A 15,359-nucleotide genomic window follows, 5' to 3' on the forward strand; every position below is an offset into this window, starting at 1 on the left:
TCAATGTGGGACTCGATCCTGGGACTCCAGGATCATGCCCTGGGCCAAAGGCAGGTGCTCAACCACTGAGCCACCCAGGCTTCCCGATTTTCTTGATTCTTAGTGCAATGTTCAGGTAAGGCACTAGTGTTTATCTGTCTTTTCCATTCATTCATTCATTTGCTCATTTTTTAAGCAAAGCAACATAAAACATTACCTAAGAGACCAAATTTTTAGGGTGATATAAAAAAAATCTCTGAATAGTACAATCTGGGCCAATAAATTAGTTTCTATAAACCATCCTACCATAAATGCTCAATTTTTACAGGAATCTTAAATAGAAATCCCTGGAATGCATCCAGTATCATAGGCCATGATCCAAATGTGATAGTTAATTTGCATCCATTGTGTTTTAACTCTTTATAATTAAAGATTGTATATATAGTATGATCTCTGATATCCTATGAGCCAGATTTTGGGCTGGGTGCTATGATACATATGGATGTACATGGGTGCATTCTCTGTCCTAAAGAATGCCAGACAGGGCAGCCCAGGTGGCTCAGCGGTTTAGCGCCGCCTTCAGCCCAGGGTGTGATCCTGGAGACCCAGGATCGAGTCCCATGTCAGGCTTCCTGCAGGAGCCTGCTCCTCCCTCTGCCTGTGTCTCTGCCTCTCTTGGTCTCCCTGTCTCTTGTGAATAAATAAATAAAATCTTAAAAAAGAATGCTAAACAAATGAACTTCTATACATTCTATTGTAGCATGAGAACTATAGACTACTGTGAAAGTGTAGAGGAAGACCTTATATTTTTATTTTTTAATATTCATTTTATTTTTATACTTTATATTTTTATACTTATATATTTATATATATTTACACATTTTTGTATATTTATTTATATATATTTTAACGTATTTATTTTTAAGAATTTATTTGATAGCACAAACGGGGAAAGGCAGAGGGAGAGGGAGAAAGTCTCCCCCCTGAGCAGAGTCTGATGCAGGGCTTAGTTAGTCCCAGGGCCCTGGGGTCAATGACCTGAGCCAAAGGCAGAAGTTTAACTGGCTGAGCCACACAGGCAGCCCTCATTTATTTATTTTGTAGGGAGACAGAGAGTGGACATGCACACAAGAAGGGGGAGGGGCAGAGGGAGAAGGACCTGAGCTGAAACCATTATGACCTAAGCAGAAACCAATAATCTTATGCTCAAATGACTGAATCACCTAGGCACCCCCAGAGGAAGATTTTTTTTTTTAAATGAGTAACACTTGTTTCATCAATACAACATAGTTATCAACTGAAATATAGAAACATGCTCATTGGAATTTCAGACTTTTGTAACTTGATAATAGTCATAAACTATTCCATTTTAATATGACACTGTACTCACTTTTCCTTGTGTTATTCCTGTTTTATTCTATTTTCTCCCCACCCCTGATCCTGCATTTTGTTAAGCTGGTGAACTTGATTTGCAGATGTTTCATAAATTGGCAGATCTCCGTAATGGAAAGGATTAGACAGTGATTTAGATACAAATATAATTCACTTTATGTTAAGCAAGTTTTGTCCAAAAAAGTGGTCCTTCTACTTTGGTTAAACCTTGGTTACCATTTCCTTGAAGTAATTTTTAATGCTTACTTTCTGAAAACACTTTTAATTAACCAAATGTTTGGTGAGGCTGTATTGTTGAAGGAGTCATCATAATTAGTCATATGTGGATGTGGGGGATTGGAGTTAATTAAGAGTTGAAGTTGATACATATGAATGATGAGCAATGTGGTTTTTGTGGCTCTTAACAGCTTACTATTCAAAAACTATAAAGAAAGGGAAAAGCTTTGTGAAGCTGGTGTGTGGGTAAAAATGTGTTTTTATGTAACCTGTTACCTTGGACTGACAAGACATTAGTTGATGGCAAATATAAAGATATATAAAGTAATAAGTAATAAGATTGCCAAAAATTGACCAGAATATTCTATTCTTAGTGCAACTTTATTTCTAAAACTTTAGCAAGGAATGCTGTTTTTCTAGTAGAAAAGAATAAAATTTTGTTTAATTTTTCTTCTTGGGAACATATTAATCAGTCATATTTTTAAATGAGTACCTGTTCTGTGTTTAGTCATTTGATAAATAATACACAAGCCCTATGGAAGAAAAGTACGACTTGCCTGTTTACATAGGCAGAGGAAATCACAGGCACAGAAGTAGCATTAGGACTCGTATACTCAACAACCAATGTGGAAACCCAACACATTGAAGGAAAGGTATATATTGATAATCCTGAAAATTAAAGTCTGGCAGAACCTGGAAACCGAAGAGGAATTTGGGCTCTGTGTGACAAGTAATAGGAAGCCCCAGTGAAGAAGTTACTTGTTAGACTAGAGTATGTGGTGATGTATATTATAGAATAGGAACAAGTAAGATCAAAATGGTAGATTAAGGGTCAAGTCATATAGGATTTTGAAACTTAAGAGGGAAAGTTAGAACTAGATAAAATAGGGATTAGGAAGGTTTTTTTGTTTTGTTTCGTTTTAAAGTAATCTCTGCATCCAGCATAGGGCTTGAATTTACAACCCCAAGAGTCCCATGCTCTACCAGCTGAGTCAGCCAGTTGCCCTGGGAAGGTTTTTGACCAATTTCACATGTTCTGGATTCTTGACATAATTAAAATTTTTTTTAAGGATGTTTGATATAACAGAAGCATGAGATCTATTTGTATGATAGAGAAACTTGAAATAGAAAATGTGAAAGCCAAAAGAGGTGATGGTTGGTGTGTTGAGTTGACATTGATAACATTTTGAAGAAAGACATACGTTGGTGATAAACTGAGTTTGTTCACATATTCATTAGCAACTATTGCTGAATAATTGCCATATGGTTTGTGCTAAGCACTGAGGAATTAGGGATACAAAAAGATAAGAATTTGGAGCTCAAGGGGCTTTCATTTTGTTGGGTGTTATAGAGATCAAAAACAAGGCAAGATTTGCACCAGGATTTCTAATTGTGACAAACAGAAGAATATAGGGTACATGTTTGATAGGTATAAGAGAAGCAGATTGTGGAAGGATGTGGGGAAGAGAGTACAATAATATATCTGGATCAGTAGGTAGAGATCTAAATAGATCTTAATTGCTGAAAATATAAACTTATTTATATAAATATATAAATTCGAGTTTTATCCTCAGACTCTTCAGAGAGCTGCAGATTACAAGAGCATGTGTTTAATCTGTGCCTTGGTCTATGAGTAGTTTTTTTAAATCACATAAACCTAAATGGCTTATTTTCCTAAATTTTCTCTCAAGTCTAATGTTACATGAATGTTAATAAGTTATTTACCTTTTAAAAATTTTTTTTTTAAAGATTTTATTTATTTATTCATGAGAGACACAGAGAGAAAGAGGCAGAGACCAGGCAGAGGGAGAAGCAGGCTCCATGCAGGGAGCCTGACATGGAACTCGATCCCGAGTCTCCAGGATCATGCCCTGGGCTGAACGCGGCACTAAACCGCTGAGCCACCGGGGCTGCCCTAATGTCCTTTTTTGAAGAGTTTTCCCATCACACTAGTCAAATAAATACAATACTGGGCTTGGGGAAGCATTTATCATGGAATGTAGATTTAGATTTGTTCCAGTTAACTAGTCCAGAGAGGAATATTGACAGAGATACTGATAGTGATATTTTTAGATTCTGATTTTGGTGTGCAAATTCCAAAAAGATAACTACTTTAAAAGTCAATTCTTAATATTCTCTCATTCTAGGACAACTTCTACTTACTGTTCCCAGCCTTCATTTTCATCCTCATGACAACCTTAATGTCATCTCGGGATGACATTGACTACGTGTATTAATTATGTACAGCATAAATAGAAATAACCAAATATCACTAGTCCTTAACTCAGGCCTCCTTTTCTTCCCCCTTCTCTAAGGAACAACTACCAAAATCACTACAATCCCAATGACTTCCAAGCCCAATGTGATTGTTGTGCAAAAGACTACAGGAAAAGGAACGACCATTCAAGGCCTCCCGGGCAAAAACGTTGTCACAACATTGCTAAATGCTGGAGTAAGTAAGAGCTTGTACTGCAGACTCAGCAAATCCACTGAGGATTTTAAAGACCAGCTATACAAATATTTGCCTAAGGACTTCAGAACCCCACAATGGCCTGTATGGCTTGGTTTACCACTACTGTGATGTAATAACTGTTAAAACACTACCAGCTGATGCCATTTTTCATAGTAATTTCTAAAACATGTTGCTCATAGCAAGGTTGCTTATGACCTTGATGTAGATGCTTAGTTTGGTCCAAATGGAAGAGTCCACTGGCTTAACTACAGGGGGACCTTTTATAGTTTTATAGAAGACAGTTTTATTCCTGCTTCTGGCCAGTAGACACAAGCCCAGTCTGGGCAAAAAGAAATATTTGGGATGAAGAAAATTAATTGACAGGAATTTACTCTCATTTTTACCTCTTTAGGCTTGTAAAAAGAAATAATAACCATTTGTAGTTGTGAAGGCAGTTATGCAGAGGTTGGAGTTAGATAAACTTGGGCTTTGTCTCTTAACATCGTAGTTGTTTTACCTTGGCAATTTTATTCAACTTCTGACATCCTTAATTTCCTCATTTATAAGTTGGGGATGATGATCTTCACCAGTAAATTTGTCCATAACTGATAGCTGTTTTGAAAGTGCTTAGAACGGTGCCTGGCACATAGGAAGTCCTCAATAAGTAGTTTTTCTCTTACTGTTACTATTCTTGGTAGTTTAGGCTTGGTAATGTCTCCACTTTGCTAGAAAAGAAAAATGCTATACTTCAATGTAGTAGATCTCTAGTAGCTTCCTAGGTGTCACAATCTATAATGTTGGAATTAGATCTTTTCATCATGTGGGAGAACATAGCCTGAGTTCACTTGGTAAGCCAAAAGTAAAGCCTGGATTAGAATTCAGATTTTGAGAACCCTCTTATAGTCTGGTTTACAATTTCATAGAATTTGATATGTAAAAAGGGATGCCATGCACCCGAAGTCCTGTGGTCACATACATTGAAGGGTCATGTGTGAATTCTAGCCTCCAGGTATATCTAATAGCAACAGTTTAACACAGGAAATGGTAGTAAAACAAGCAGATTAGAGCGTAAGACTACACATATACATATATATGCCTGTACTCAACAGCTTGCTTACCTGGGCATGTTTATATGCATGCAACAGAAGAGCTTCTTCAAAAAATAGCCTGCTAGTTGGTTTTGACAGGCTTTGAATGGGTCATTATAATTGGACAGGGCCCATGAAGCTATTTGATAGAGAGGCATGCCCACTTGCAAACTAGTGACTCTTGGCAAATGAATTAGAGCTCCTTCCAAAGCTGCTACTGTGAAGAGTGTGTTTGTATTAAAATAAGTAATAACATGATTGACAGACACTTCAAATCTCCCTTAGATAATCTCCCTTAAAGCAGATTTTTGTTATCCTATTTAGCTCTAAATTCATAGAGCTCACCAGGGTATTTTGTTTTTACTGTCTGCTAAGTTTAGATGGCCATACATTTAGATGATGATGACTAAAAGTTAAAAATTAATAAGGTGAAAATTTTTCTTTTCAGTTTTATAGATTTTAACTTTTAAAAATTAATAATTTAGTAAAATCACTGTCCTTGAATTTAAGTAAGCTCAAGTATTGGCTCCATGAATAACCAGAAGGTGGTACTTAGGAATAAAGCAGACAGAAGTATAAAAAAATGGTGAAAAGTTAATGAGCTTAAGCTATCTAGCTAATAAACTAAAGTGATATTAGTAATATACTAATAATAAAATGTGGGAAATGCCCTAGGTTTGTTTTTTTGTGTCTTCCCATATAGCCTCAGAATGTTAGTAACTACTGATTTCATCTCTTGCCTATGCTTTTTTACATAGACATTCTGCTGTGTGTCTTTATAATTTCATATTTGAAGAGCTTAGTTTGTTTCTATGCATTTAGCTATCTGTATGATGCACAGTAATTTTTCTTTTACATAAATGTCTATTTTGGGTAAATTAGAAAATAAAGGTAATGTTAGAGGAGACATATAATCCCAACTCTTAGAGATAGCTATTGTTAGCATTTTATTATGTATTTTATAATTTCCTGACTATTTTCATATGTATTCTATGAGTGGGATGTGTGGTGTAAGTATTCTTATGTGAGATAATTTTTAAAATTCACTTGTCAGGAAATAACTAATGCCTCCTTTGGACCGAAAGTTGGGCAGATGACTTTTAGAACTCTCTCAACTAAGTCTAGGATTTTTGATCACCCTGGAAACATTGTACTTTGCTATTTAATTTACAGTCCTTTCCCCATTATCTTAGTAAAACCTTGCTGTGATTTTTCAGTAAAAGATAATTTTTAGCATTTAAACACATATAAATCTCATATATTCACTGACTTTAATTTAGGGAGAAAAAACTATTCAGACGGTGCCAACAGGAGCAAAGCCAGCTATTATCACTGCTACAAGACCCATCACCAAAATGATTGTAACTCAGCCAAAAGGAATAGGTTCTACAGTTCAACCAGCAGCTAAAATCATCCCGACAAAAATTGTTTATGGACAGCAAGGGAAAACACAGGTATGCTCTAAGATATGGTGATATTTCTTGGCTCTGATTTATTTTATTTTATTTTTTAAAAGATTTTATTTATTCATGAGAGACACAAAGAGAGAGAGAGAGGCAGAGACACAGGCAGAGAGAGAAGTAGGCTCTATGCAGGGAGTCTGATGTGGGACTGGGTCCCGGGTTACCAGGATCACACCCTGGGCTGCAGGTGGCGCTAAACCACTGAGCCACCCAGGCTGCCCTCGATATTGCTTCTAATAATAGTTGTCTAAGGGGATCCCTGGGTGGCGCAGCGGTTTGGCGCCTGCCTTTGGCCCGGGGCGCGATCCTGGAGACCCGGGATCGAATCCCACATCGGGCCCCCCGTGCATGGAGCCTGCTTCTTCCTCCGCCTGTGTCTCTGCCTCTCTCTCTCTCCCTCTGTGACTATCATTAAAAAAAAAAAAAAAAAAAAAATAGTTGTCTAAGTCAGTGTTTCTCTGGCAATTTTGTCAAAGATGACTTAGGTCCCAACCATGTTTACTTTGTGCAGGTATCTCAATTAGGAATTTCATTTGGGGGATCCCTGGGTGGCGCAGTGGTTTAGTGCCTGCCTTTGGCCCAGGGCGCGTTCCTGGAGATCCAGGATCGAATCCCACATCAGGATCCCTGCATGGAGCCTGCTTCTCCCTCTGCCTATGTCTCTGCCTCTCTCTCTCTCTCTCTCTCTGATGACTATCATAAATAAATTTAAAAAAAAAAAAAAGAGAGACTTAAAAAAAAGGAATTTCATTTGGTTGCTAATGAAAAATCTGAAGAAGAGTGGCTTTCACAAATTAGGATTTTATTTTTTATTATGTTAATAATAATATGTTAATTATTTTATTATGTTAGTAAATGTTTAGAGGGAGGAAATTCTGGACTGTTATTGTGGCATTGGGAATCCAGGCTCCTTGTATCTTTCATCCTGCAATCTTTACTGTGTGTCTGTCCTTCTACTGTAGAGACTACAGATTGTAAAATGACTTCTGAGGTCATTATAGGCAAGAAAAAACAGGGGCAGAGCCTTTTGTCAAAATTATGGCTATTGCAGTCTGACATGTACCACTTAAAGTGTTGTATGTGTCTTGACTCTAATTTGTTCATATATCGAATTAGTCTTTGATGAACAATGTAGTACCCAGAGCATAATAAATGTGCAGAATGCTACTTCCCTTGTCAGGAAAATGTTAGTTCATGATGAGAAGTTTAGCATTTTAAAAAGTGCTCTAAAATTTAAACTGGGTATATTTATGCTTTTCTTCTAGGTTCTTATTAAACCCAAACCAGTGACATTTCAAGCCACAGTTGTTAGTGAACAAACAAGGCAGCTGGTCACCGAAACATTACAGCAAGCATCTAGAGTGGCAGAAGCTGGTAATTCATCTATTCAAGAGGGAAAAGAAGACCCACAGAGTTATACAGATAGTAGTTCCTCTTCTACAGAGTCCTCCCAAAGTTCCCAAGGTAAGATCCACTTTACTTCTGATTGATGTGTTTACTACTGACATAGTGCCCTAGTTCCAAAATAGTTGAATATAGGAGTTTCAAACAAACATATATGCTTTGATTTGTCAGTTCTTTTGATTTTATTTTCTGATATGTAATCCGTGAACTTAAGTTTTGTTTTTGGTAAGACTTTACCATTCTTTCTGGCATGGCATATGCTCATCAAATAATTGGTAAGCTTTAGATGCTGATTTTGACAGGTAGGTGTTAACAGACTTGAAGAGTGCTGTGATTCTTCTTGTTTCCTTTTGGGTAAGTAGGAGAAGTATGCAAGAAAGTGAATGTATCTTTTGAATGGTTACTGTTGAACCTTGAGAAAGAATCTGGGTGGCCAGAGGTGGGCCATACATGGGCTGTAAGTAGAATGACTATACATTGCAGTTTGCAGAGGACGACAAGTCCTGGTTTATATCTGTTCTAGCATAATTATTAATAACATTCCTCTTCACTCTCAAAGGTATCCCAATTTAGATTATATTGTATGGTTGTCCTAATTATAAGGAAGGAGCTATGAAGCCGGACTCCATAAAGCAAAGCTCTTTTTCTTCCATGCTGTTTTAATTATGTTCACCTAGGAAGTCTATTGAAATAAATTCTTAATCGTAAGCTTTGAGACCTACAAATCTCGTACTCCTGTCTATCAATTACCTTGACCATACTTAATTGTCACATGGTAGGTATATTTATTCCTATGCTTGCTTATATGCTCCGATGCATCTAATAAGCAAAGCTGTTTATCTCCCCTGATCATTCCTCACTGATTCCATCCTCTCTCCTCACATTTCCATTATTCTCTCTAGAGTACATTCTGAACACCTTCACTTTTCTAATGCCGATTCTTCATCTTGTGCACTTTTACTATATTAATTGTTTAGCGGAGTCTTCCGAGATTAGTGGGAAATTCAGATTGCTTACATGGTTCAAATTGCTGATTATTCCATTAATTCAATTTGGTAGTTATTTGTTAGTTTATACAATGTACTAAGGATTATGCTAGGCCCTGTAAATGTTGAATAAAATACAGTTCTTGTTAAAATCTAGAATAGAGAATTAAAAAATAAACGTACATCTTCAGTATGAGTATAATAAGTTTATTAGTAATGAAGAAAAATGCCAAAGGCTAGAAATTCCCACTCCATTGAGGAGAGTTATGATAAGAAAGCTTTTCATGAAAGAGATAGCATTTGAAGTGGTCTTTGAAAACTCATCAATTAAAACTAAATAAAAATGTTGATTTTAACAAACAATATGACACTCATTTTAGAGAGTGGATAGTTTTCTTCAGTATAGTATCAGTGATAGTAATATTTTCGGATCAATTTGCTGAGAAGATTCAGTTTATCATTCTGTATTGATTATGAATCCGTCTTTGTACTAGTTACAGTGAAGTGATGCTGATTCTCTATTTCATTTGAGCTTTATTTATTAATGATTTGTTATTTAAAGATTCCATTCTTCAACACGTTAGCTGCATTTTCCTCTTTTATTTTTATAAGTTTCTGGTTCCTTGAATAATACACACTCATTTTTTTTCTCTTGAGATATATTTTTATAGAGAACAGGTAAACAACTCAGCTTATGAGTTTATGCTAAAAGAGGTAGATGTTCTTATATCCACCATCTGGGGTTATCTTTTAAAATTGCTAGTCTTTTCCTAAGAGAGCTATAAGCCAATCTTACTTCCCAAACATGCCATTTCATTAGGCGGTCTTAGGTTTTCATTCTAAGAATGGGACAAAAGAGTGGCTATTTTCGGAAGTGATTGAGTTTAAGGTTTTCTCCTTTTCAATCTGTTATTATACATGGCTTCATCTATTTTTATTTATCTTGTATCATTACATATTTCTTTTAAAAATATTCTGTAATATGGAAAAATTCAACAATTCAGAATAGGTATATCTAGATTATAAAGCCAGTTTTTATAATCTGCATCTCCCACCCCATATCTTGGTATACCTCCTTATTACATTCTCACAAAGACTGGGAATATATATGCTATGATTTAAAGAGAAAATGATAAGATTTTGGTCAGTTTAAGATCATGCTGGTTTCTGAAGTAAATGAGGGTCATACCTATAGGGAATGTAAACTCTACATAGCTCATTTCTCCTTTATATTGCCTCTGTAGTTTTTGCCCCTCCCCTATCTTTAGTAACTTTTTCTTGTAATGTAATTTCAAACTTACAAAAAACTTAAAAGAGGAATTAAAAATAACCCCTGTGATTTTTTTTAAGATTTTATTTTATTTTTTTTATAAGATTTTGTTTATTTATTCATGAGAGACACACACAGAGAGAGAGAGAGAGAGGCAGAGACATAGGCAGAGGCAGAGGGAGAAGAAGGCTCTATGCAGGAAGCCCAGTGTGGGACCCGATCCCTGGTCTACAGGATCACATCCTGGGCTGAAGGCAGGCGCTTAACCGCTGAGCCACCCAGGCGTCCCTAAGATTTTATTTTTAAGTAATCTCTATGCCCAACATGGGGCTCAGACTCACAACCCTGAGATCAAGAGTCAGACGCTCCAGAGCCAGTGCCCCTTCGATCTTTAAAAAAGAGAAATATTACAGATTTCTTTATTTATATTTTGTTTCCAGAAAGTTAAGGTGGATTAGATAGAATACATGATTATGTGAAGTGAAATGGACAAGAGCAAGGAGATAAAACCAAGGGTAGGGATTTAAAATGGAACAAGAAATGAGGCAAATACAAAAATGCATCCTAAAAAGACTTTAGGAGGCTACAAATTGGTTTTTAGAATGATTTTTCCAGAAGCTTTATGATCTTGGGAGATCATGGTGAGGGTGGGCAATAAATCCAGGTTAAGCAAAACATACTTACTACAGAACTTTTCAGAGCTATTATGTGTTAATGCATACTGTGAAAGTTGAAGAGTGGAATATATAATGTAAAGTGCTCCCCAACTTTTTTGACCATAGAATCCTTCTATGGTCTGCAATATGTTCTGCAATCCTTTTGCAGAACATCTTAAGGAACCAATGTTCTCTGAAACACTTTGAATGATGCTGTCTAGGCAGTTAAATACCGTATAAGCCTTGGGCTTTATGATAGTATTTCAGAGGGAAGGTACATACTATATCAAAGAAGAGACATAGACATCTTGGGTTTAGTTTAGAGGGGGTGGTTAAGGTGTATAAGGCATCTGGAAATCATTTTATGTGAGAAAGAGTTGGTAGAAACAGGACATTTATTACGGAGAAGAGAAGCTGAGGATTGGGTTGAGGATGTGGGAGCTGTCAGTTTTCTTGAGGACTGTGATGTGGAAGAGGGAAAAGAGTTGGTTTTTATGCATATATGGACACAGACTAGAACCATTGGATAAAAGTCACAGGAAGCCCTGTTTACATTCTGTATAAGAAAATTTTCTAATTGTCATAACTGCAGAAATGGGAAGAAACTGTCTTAGAAGGTAGTAAGTTCTCTGATCCTGCAGTTCCTGGATTGGTAGGGATATTGTGAAGATTTTAGCATAGAACTGGTAATAGCATTAAATGACTTTTAGAGTCCTGCTAGCTGAGAGGTCTTACTGTTCTATGAAAGTGTGATATAAGCCCTTTATGATAAAGTCACAGGAGACATTCTTCATAGAGATACCTGATCTGCCTTTGCATATAATAGTACCATGTGTATTTCTGGTACCTAATATTAGTACATGTCCAGTAAATATTTAAGTGACCAATGGGGAAAGATATATCTGAGGGTCAGCAGGCCACCATCCTTGAGACAGATAGGAAAATCTAGGGGGATAGAGGTATATACTTCATAATCAAATGGTACTATGAGATCAGGCTCCTGATGTCTCGATCTTTGCACTCTGTCCTCAGCATCAGAGTTAATAAGCAATAGATTTAACTAGTCTAAGCATAAGCCAAAGTAAAGAGGAAAATCACTAAAGGATTAATTTTCACATCTAGGTTCATACTCTCATTTTTTGTCATAGCTGTTGGGGTTGCTGTGGTGATAACTGTGTGATCATCAGCTACTCGCTGAGTATAGGCAAAAAGAGTGAAGAATCTCTCCAGTCCCTACAATATAATATTCTTTGGGCTGATGTCTCTGATAGGTGCTCCCATTTGGAAATTTGTTTTCCTTTGTTAGTCTCTTTCTACCTTATCTCTCTGCAAATGCAATCCTTGCCTTTTCTGGATATTCAATGACTGTTATAGAATTGGGTTGCAGTCATCCTTTGCCTGTGGGTCCTCTCACCTACCTAATGGGGTACTTATATCACCATGAGAATTTCTTTCTTTTTTTATTTAAAGATTTTATTTATTCATGAGAGACAGAGAGAGAGAGAGGCAGAGACACAGGCAGAGGAAGAAGCAGGCTCCATGCAAGGATCCCAATGTGGGACTCCATCTTGGGACTCTGGGGTCATGCCCTGAGCCAAAGGCAGGCGCTCAACTGCTGAGCCACCCACGTGTCCCACCATGAGAATTTCTTAAATGTGAGAACTTAGGTTTTATAAAAAGAATGATTTCCTAATAAAATTAGTTCTCTTAAGTGTAAGTTCTGTTCGTCTACTTATGAATGAAGAAAAACTGTAATATGCCTCACATGACATTTGATATTACAGGGTAGTGTCCCACAGTCTTCTAGACTTTGGGGAGAAGTTTAATGGAAATTATACATCCCTGGTGTGGCATATATTCTATTGGGTGTTTGGGGAATGGGGAATACAGTTTATTAATGGTAATTAAAAATTCCAGATCTATTGTATATTGATTTTCTTTTCTTTAGGAAGGCTGGTTCATTTTTGCTTTTGTTTTAAGAGTCATTTTGCCTGCTCCAACTTTTTTTGGACAACTTTGTGGTTTTCAAAAGTATAAGGTTCAAAGAAGGGTGAATTTATGTTGAATATATTCTTGTTTTGGGGGAGCTACAGGAATTCTTTTCATTCTTCTGTAATGCTCTCACTGACTAATCCAAATCAAAGCAGTCTTTCTATATATTTGTCTTGTTGTTGCACTAGTCATTTGATTTTACTTAGGAATACAAAGCTAAAAAAAAAAAAAAAAAGGAATACAAAGCTATTTGTATGTTTATTTTATGTCTCCTCCATTGTAATTTAAACTTGGGAGTGGGGATTGTGCTTTCATATCTGACATAATTTTTGTCCTGTGTGGTATTCTGCAGAGGAGTTTAGGAATTTAACAATCATCTAATCCAACCTGCTTTTTCTGTAGAAGGAAAACTCAGTAATTTGTTGCTTGATTTGATGCATATTTAGTATTTATATGCCTCCCTTTATAGCATAAATATAATAAGCCTTGAGTTAGGGCTATGATTTATTTCAGAACTAACAAAAAGTCTCAGAATCAAGAACTTTTAGGCTACAACAACAATAACATTTCTACTGTCCTTCATAGTTTATGGAGCTCTTTTACATATATTATTTCATTATATCCTCAGAAATCCTGTGAGGCAGAGTTAATTTTATCATTGTCATTTTAGAAATATTGGCACTAAAACCCAGAGACTCAAATTGCAAGTAATTGATGGAGCTGTGGCTGTCACCTAAGATTTTGAACTCCAAATGTTATACTTGTCCTATTGTATCAGCTTGCTTCTAGGTCATCTGCTCATTCTTGTTGGTGGTGGGCAGGATTTCTTTTCAGTAATGCAGCCATCAATAAGTGTTGACTGGATGCTCAGGTTGTAATACAGAACACATTTTCAGGTGCATTGGGGAAAATAAGACTCCTACAGCATTTTGTTCTTAACTATACACAAACATGCATCTACTTACACAAGTGCACACCTATTTATTGTAGTAATTATCACATTGAATTGTAATTTGTCTTTTTACATGTCTGTCTCCCCAACCAGATTGTGTGCTTCTTGAGCATCCTCTTATAATTCTGTAAGTTCCTTTATAGTCTCAGTGCCAAATATAGACTCCTGCAGATAGATGCCTAGTTTGTTGAATCAGTGTATGAGTGAATGAGTAAGTGAATACAGACATATGCCCTCTGGGAGCTTACAGTCTTCTTGGGGAGATAAAGCATGAAGTTTACAGTAAATACAAAGATTAAAAAAAAAAAAACAAATTGTTTTTTTTTTAAGAGAAACTTTGTTTATAGGGTTTTTTTTTTTTAACTAATATAAAACAGATTCCCAGCCTGTAGTTCATGTAATTGCTTCCCGGCGTCAGGATTGGTCAGAACATGAGATTGCAATGGAGACTAGCCCCACCATAATTTATCAGGATGTATCCAGTGAATCACAATCAGCTACTTCAACAATCAAAGCTCTGTTAGAACTCCAACAGACAACAGGTATGAATTCACATGCTCAACTGAATGAAGCATGTTTTCTCTAGAGATGGGTTGTGCTAAAATACTACCACTGTTATATTTTCTTTGTTATTATTTGAGCACATTTCCCCCCTCTGGACTGGTCTATAATCATTGCTGCAGTCTGTCTACTTGTCAGTTGGATAAGATGTGCCCAGGAGTACTGAAGGATAGATTAGTCAGGAAGAAAAAAATGGCAGAGCTCTTTCTTTTCTTGTCTCCTGCTTAAAATGGAAATCCTATAGCTTCTTGTCACAAGAAGGGAGTAGTTTCCATCATTTCTAAGCACAAGGATGTAGTATAGCTGCCAGTTCTATGTAAGAGAAGTAGAAGGTAGATTGAAGGGCCCCTACCATCCTCCTTGATATTGGTGGGGCAGTTTTGTGGACATAACACCATTAATGGCCCTTGCTAGCACTTTAATTTGTTTTATCTTTATATTTCATTGTATAATTTAACCACGAGCTTCCATGTAAAGCCATCCTCATTTAACAAGATCCTATCAGTATTTCTGGTTACTAATAAATATCTTCAGGAAACTAGGCGAAACCTGTGTAACTTTCTTGTTACAGTAAGTCAGAGATTGTTAGGTTATTTAAGGGACCTTAGCAATGATCTCATCCAACCCTTTCATTTTATGCATAAGTAAACTGAGATCCAGAGAGGTTACCTAATTGGCTAGTGGCAGAGTGAGACTCCATATCTTTTGATTCCTAATTCAGTGTCCTCTCTACTTGTGGGATGACTATGGTATTATTTTGGTTTTGTTTTGCTTTCTTTGTTTAAATGATTAGTCTGATTTTATCACATTATACGCTTTGGGGGAATGATCTGCATGATCATTCAGTAGACTTAATTACTGGTAACTATGTATTGTAACATCCACTTTACACTAGCCAAAGAATACTGGCATTTAATATCTTTGGATAATCTTTATATTGGTGTTATT

General features: G+C 36.4%; 1 protein-coding gene across 10 annotated transcripts in view; it reads left to right on the forward strand.

The window, feature by feature from the left end:
• The window catches only part of EMSY (EMSY transcriptional repressor, BRCA2 interacting), a 92,699-nt gene that overhangs the window by 63,004 nt on the left and 14,336 nt on the right, over window positions 1-15,359 (forward strand). For 9 of the 10 annotated variants that reach the window (XM_041730169.1, XM_041730159.1, XM_041730167.1 and 6 more), the window contains 4 exons: window positions 3,903-4,039; window positions 6,408-6,581; window positions 7,856-8,054; window positions 14,228-14,392. In XM_041730169.1, coding sequence (XP_041586103.1) covers window positions 3,903-4,039; window positions 6,408-6,581; window positions 7,856-8,054; window positions 14,228-14,392 — 675 coding nt within the window. The remainder of the gene's footprint in view (window positions 1-3,902; window positions 4,040-6,407; window positions 6,582-7,855; window positions 8,055-14,227; window positions 14,393-15,359) is intronic. The other variant, XM_041730165.1, reaches the window with a different exon arrangement.

This window comes from Vulpes lagopus, chromosome 15, assembly GCF_018345385.1.
Source record: "Vulpes lagopus strain Blue_001 chromosome 15, ASM1834538v1, whole genome shotgun sequence".
Classification (NCBI taxonomy): domain Eukaryota; kingdom Metazoa; phylum Chordata; class Mammalia; order Carnivora; family Canidae; genus Vulpes; species Vulpes lagopus.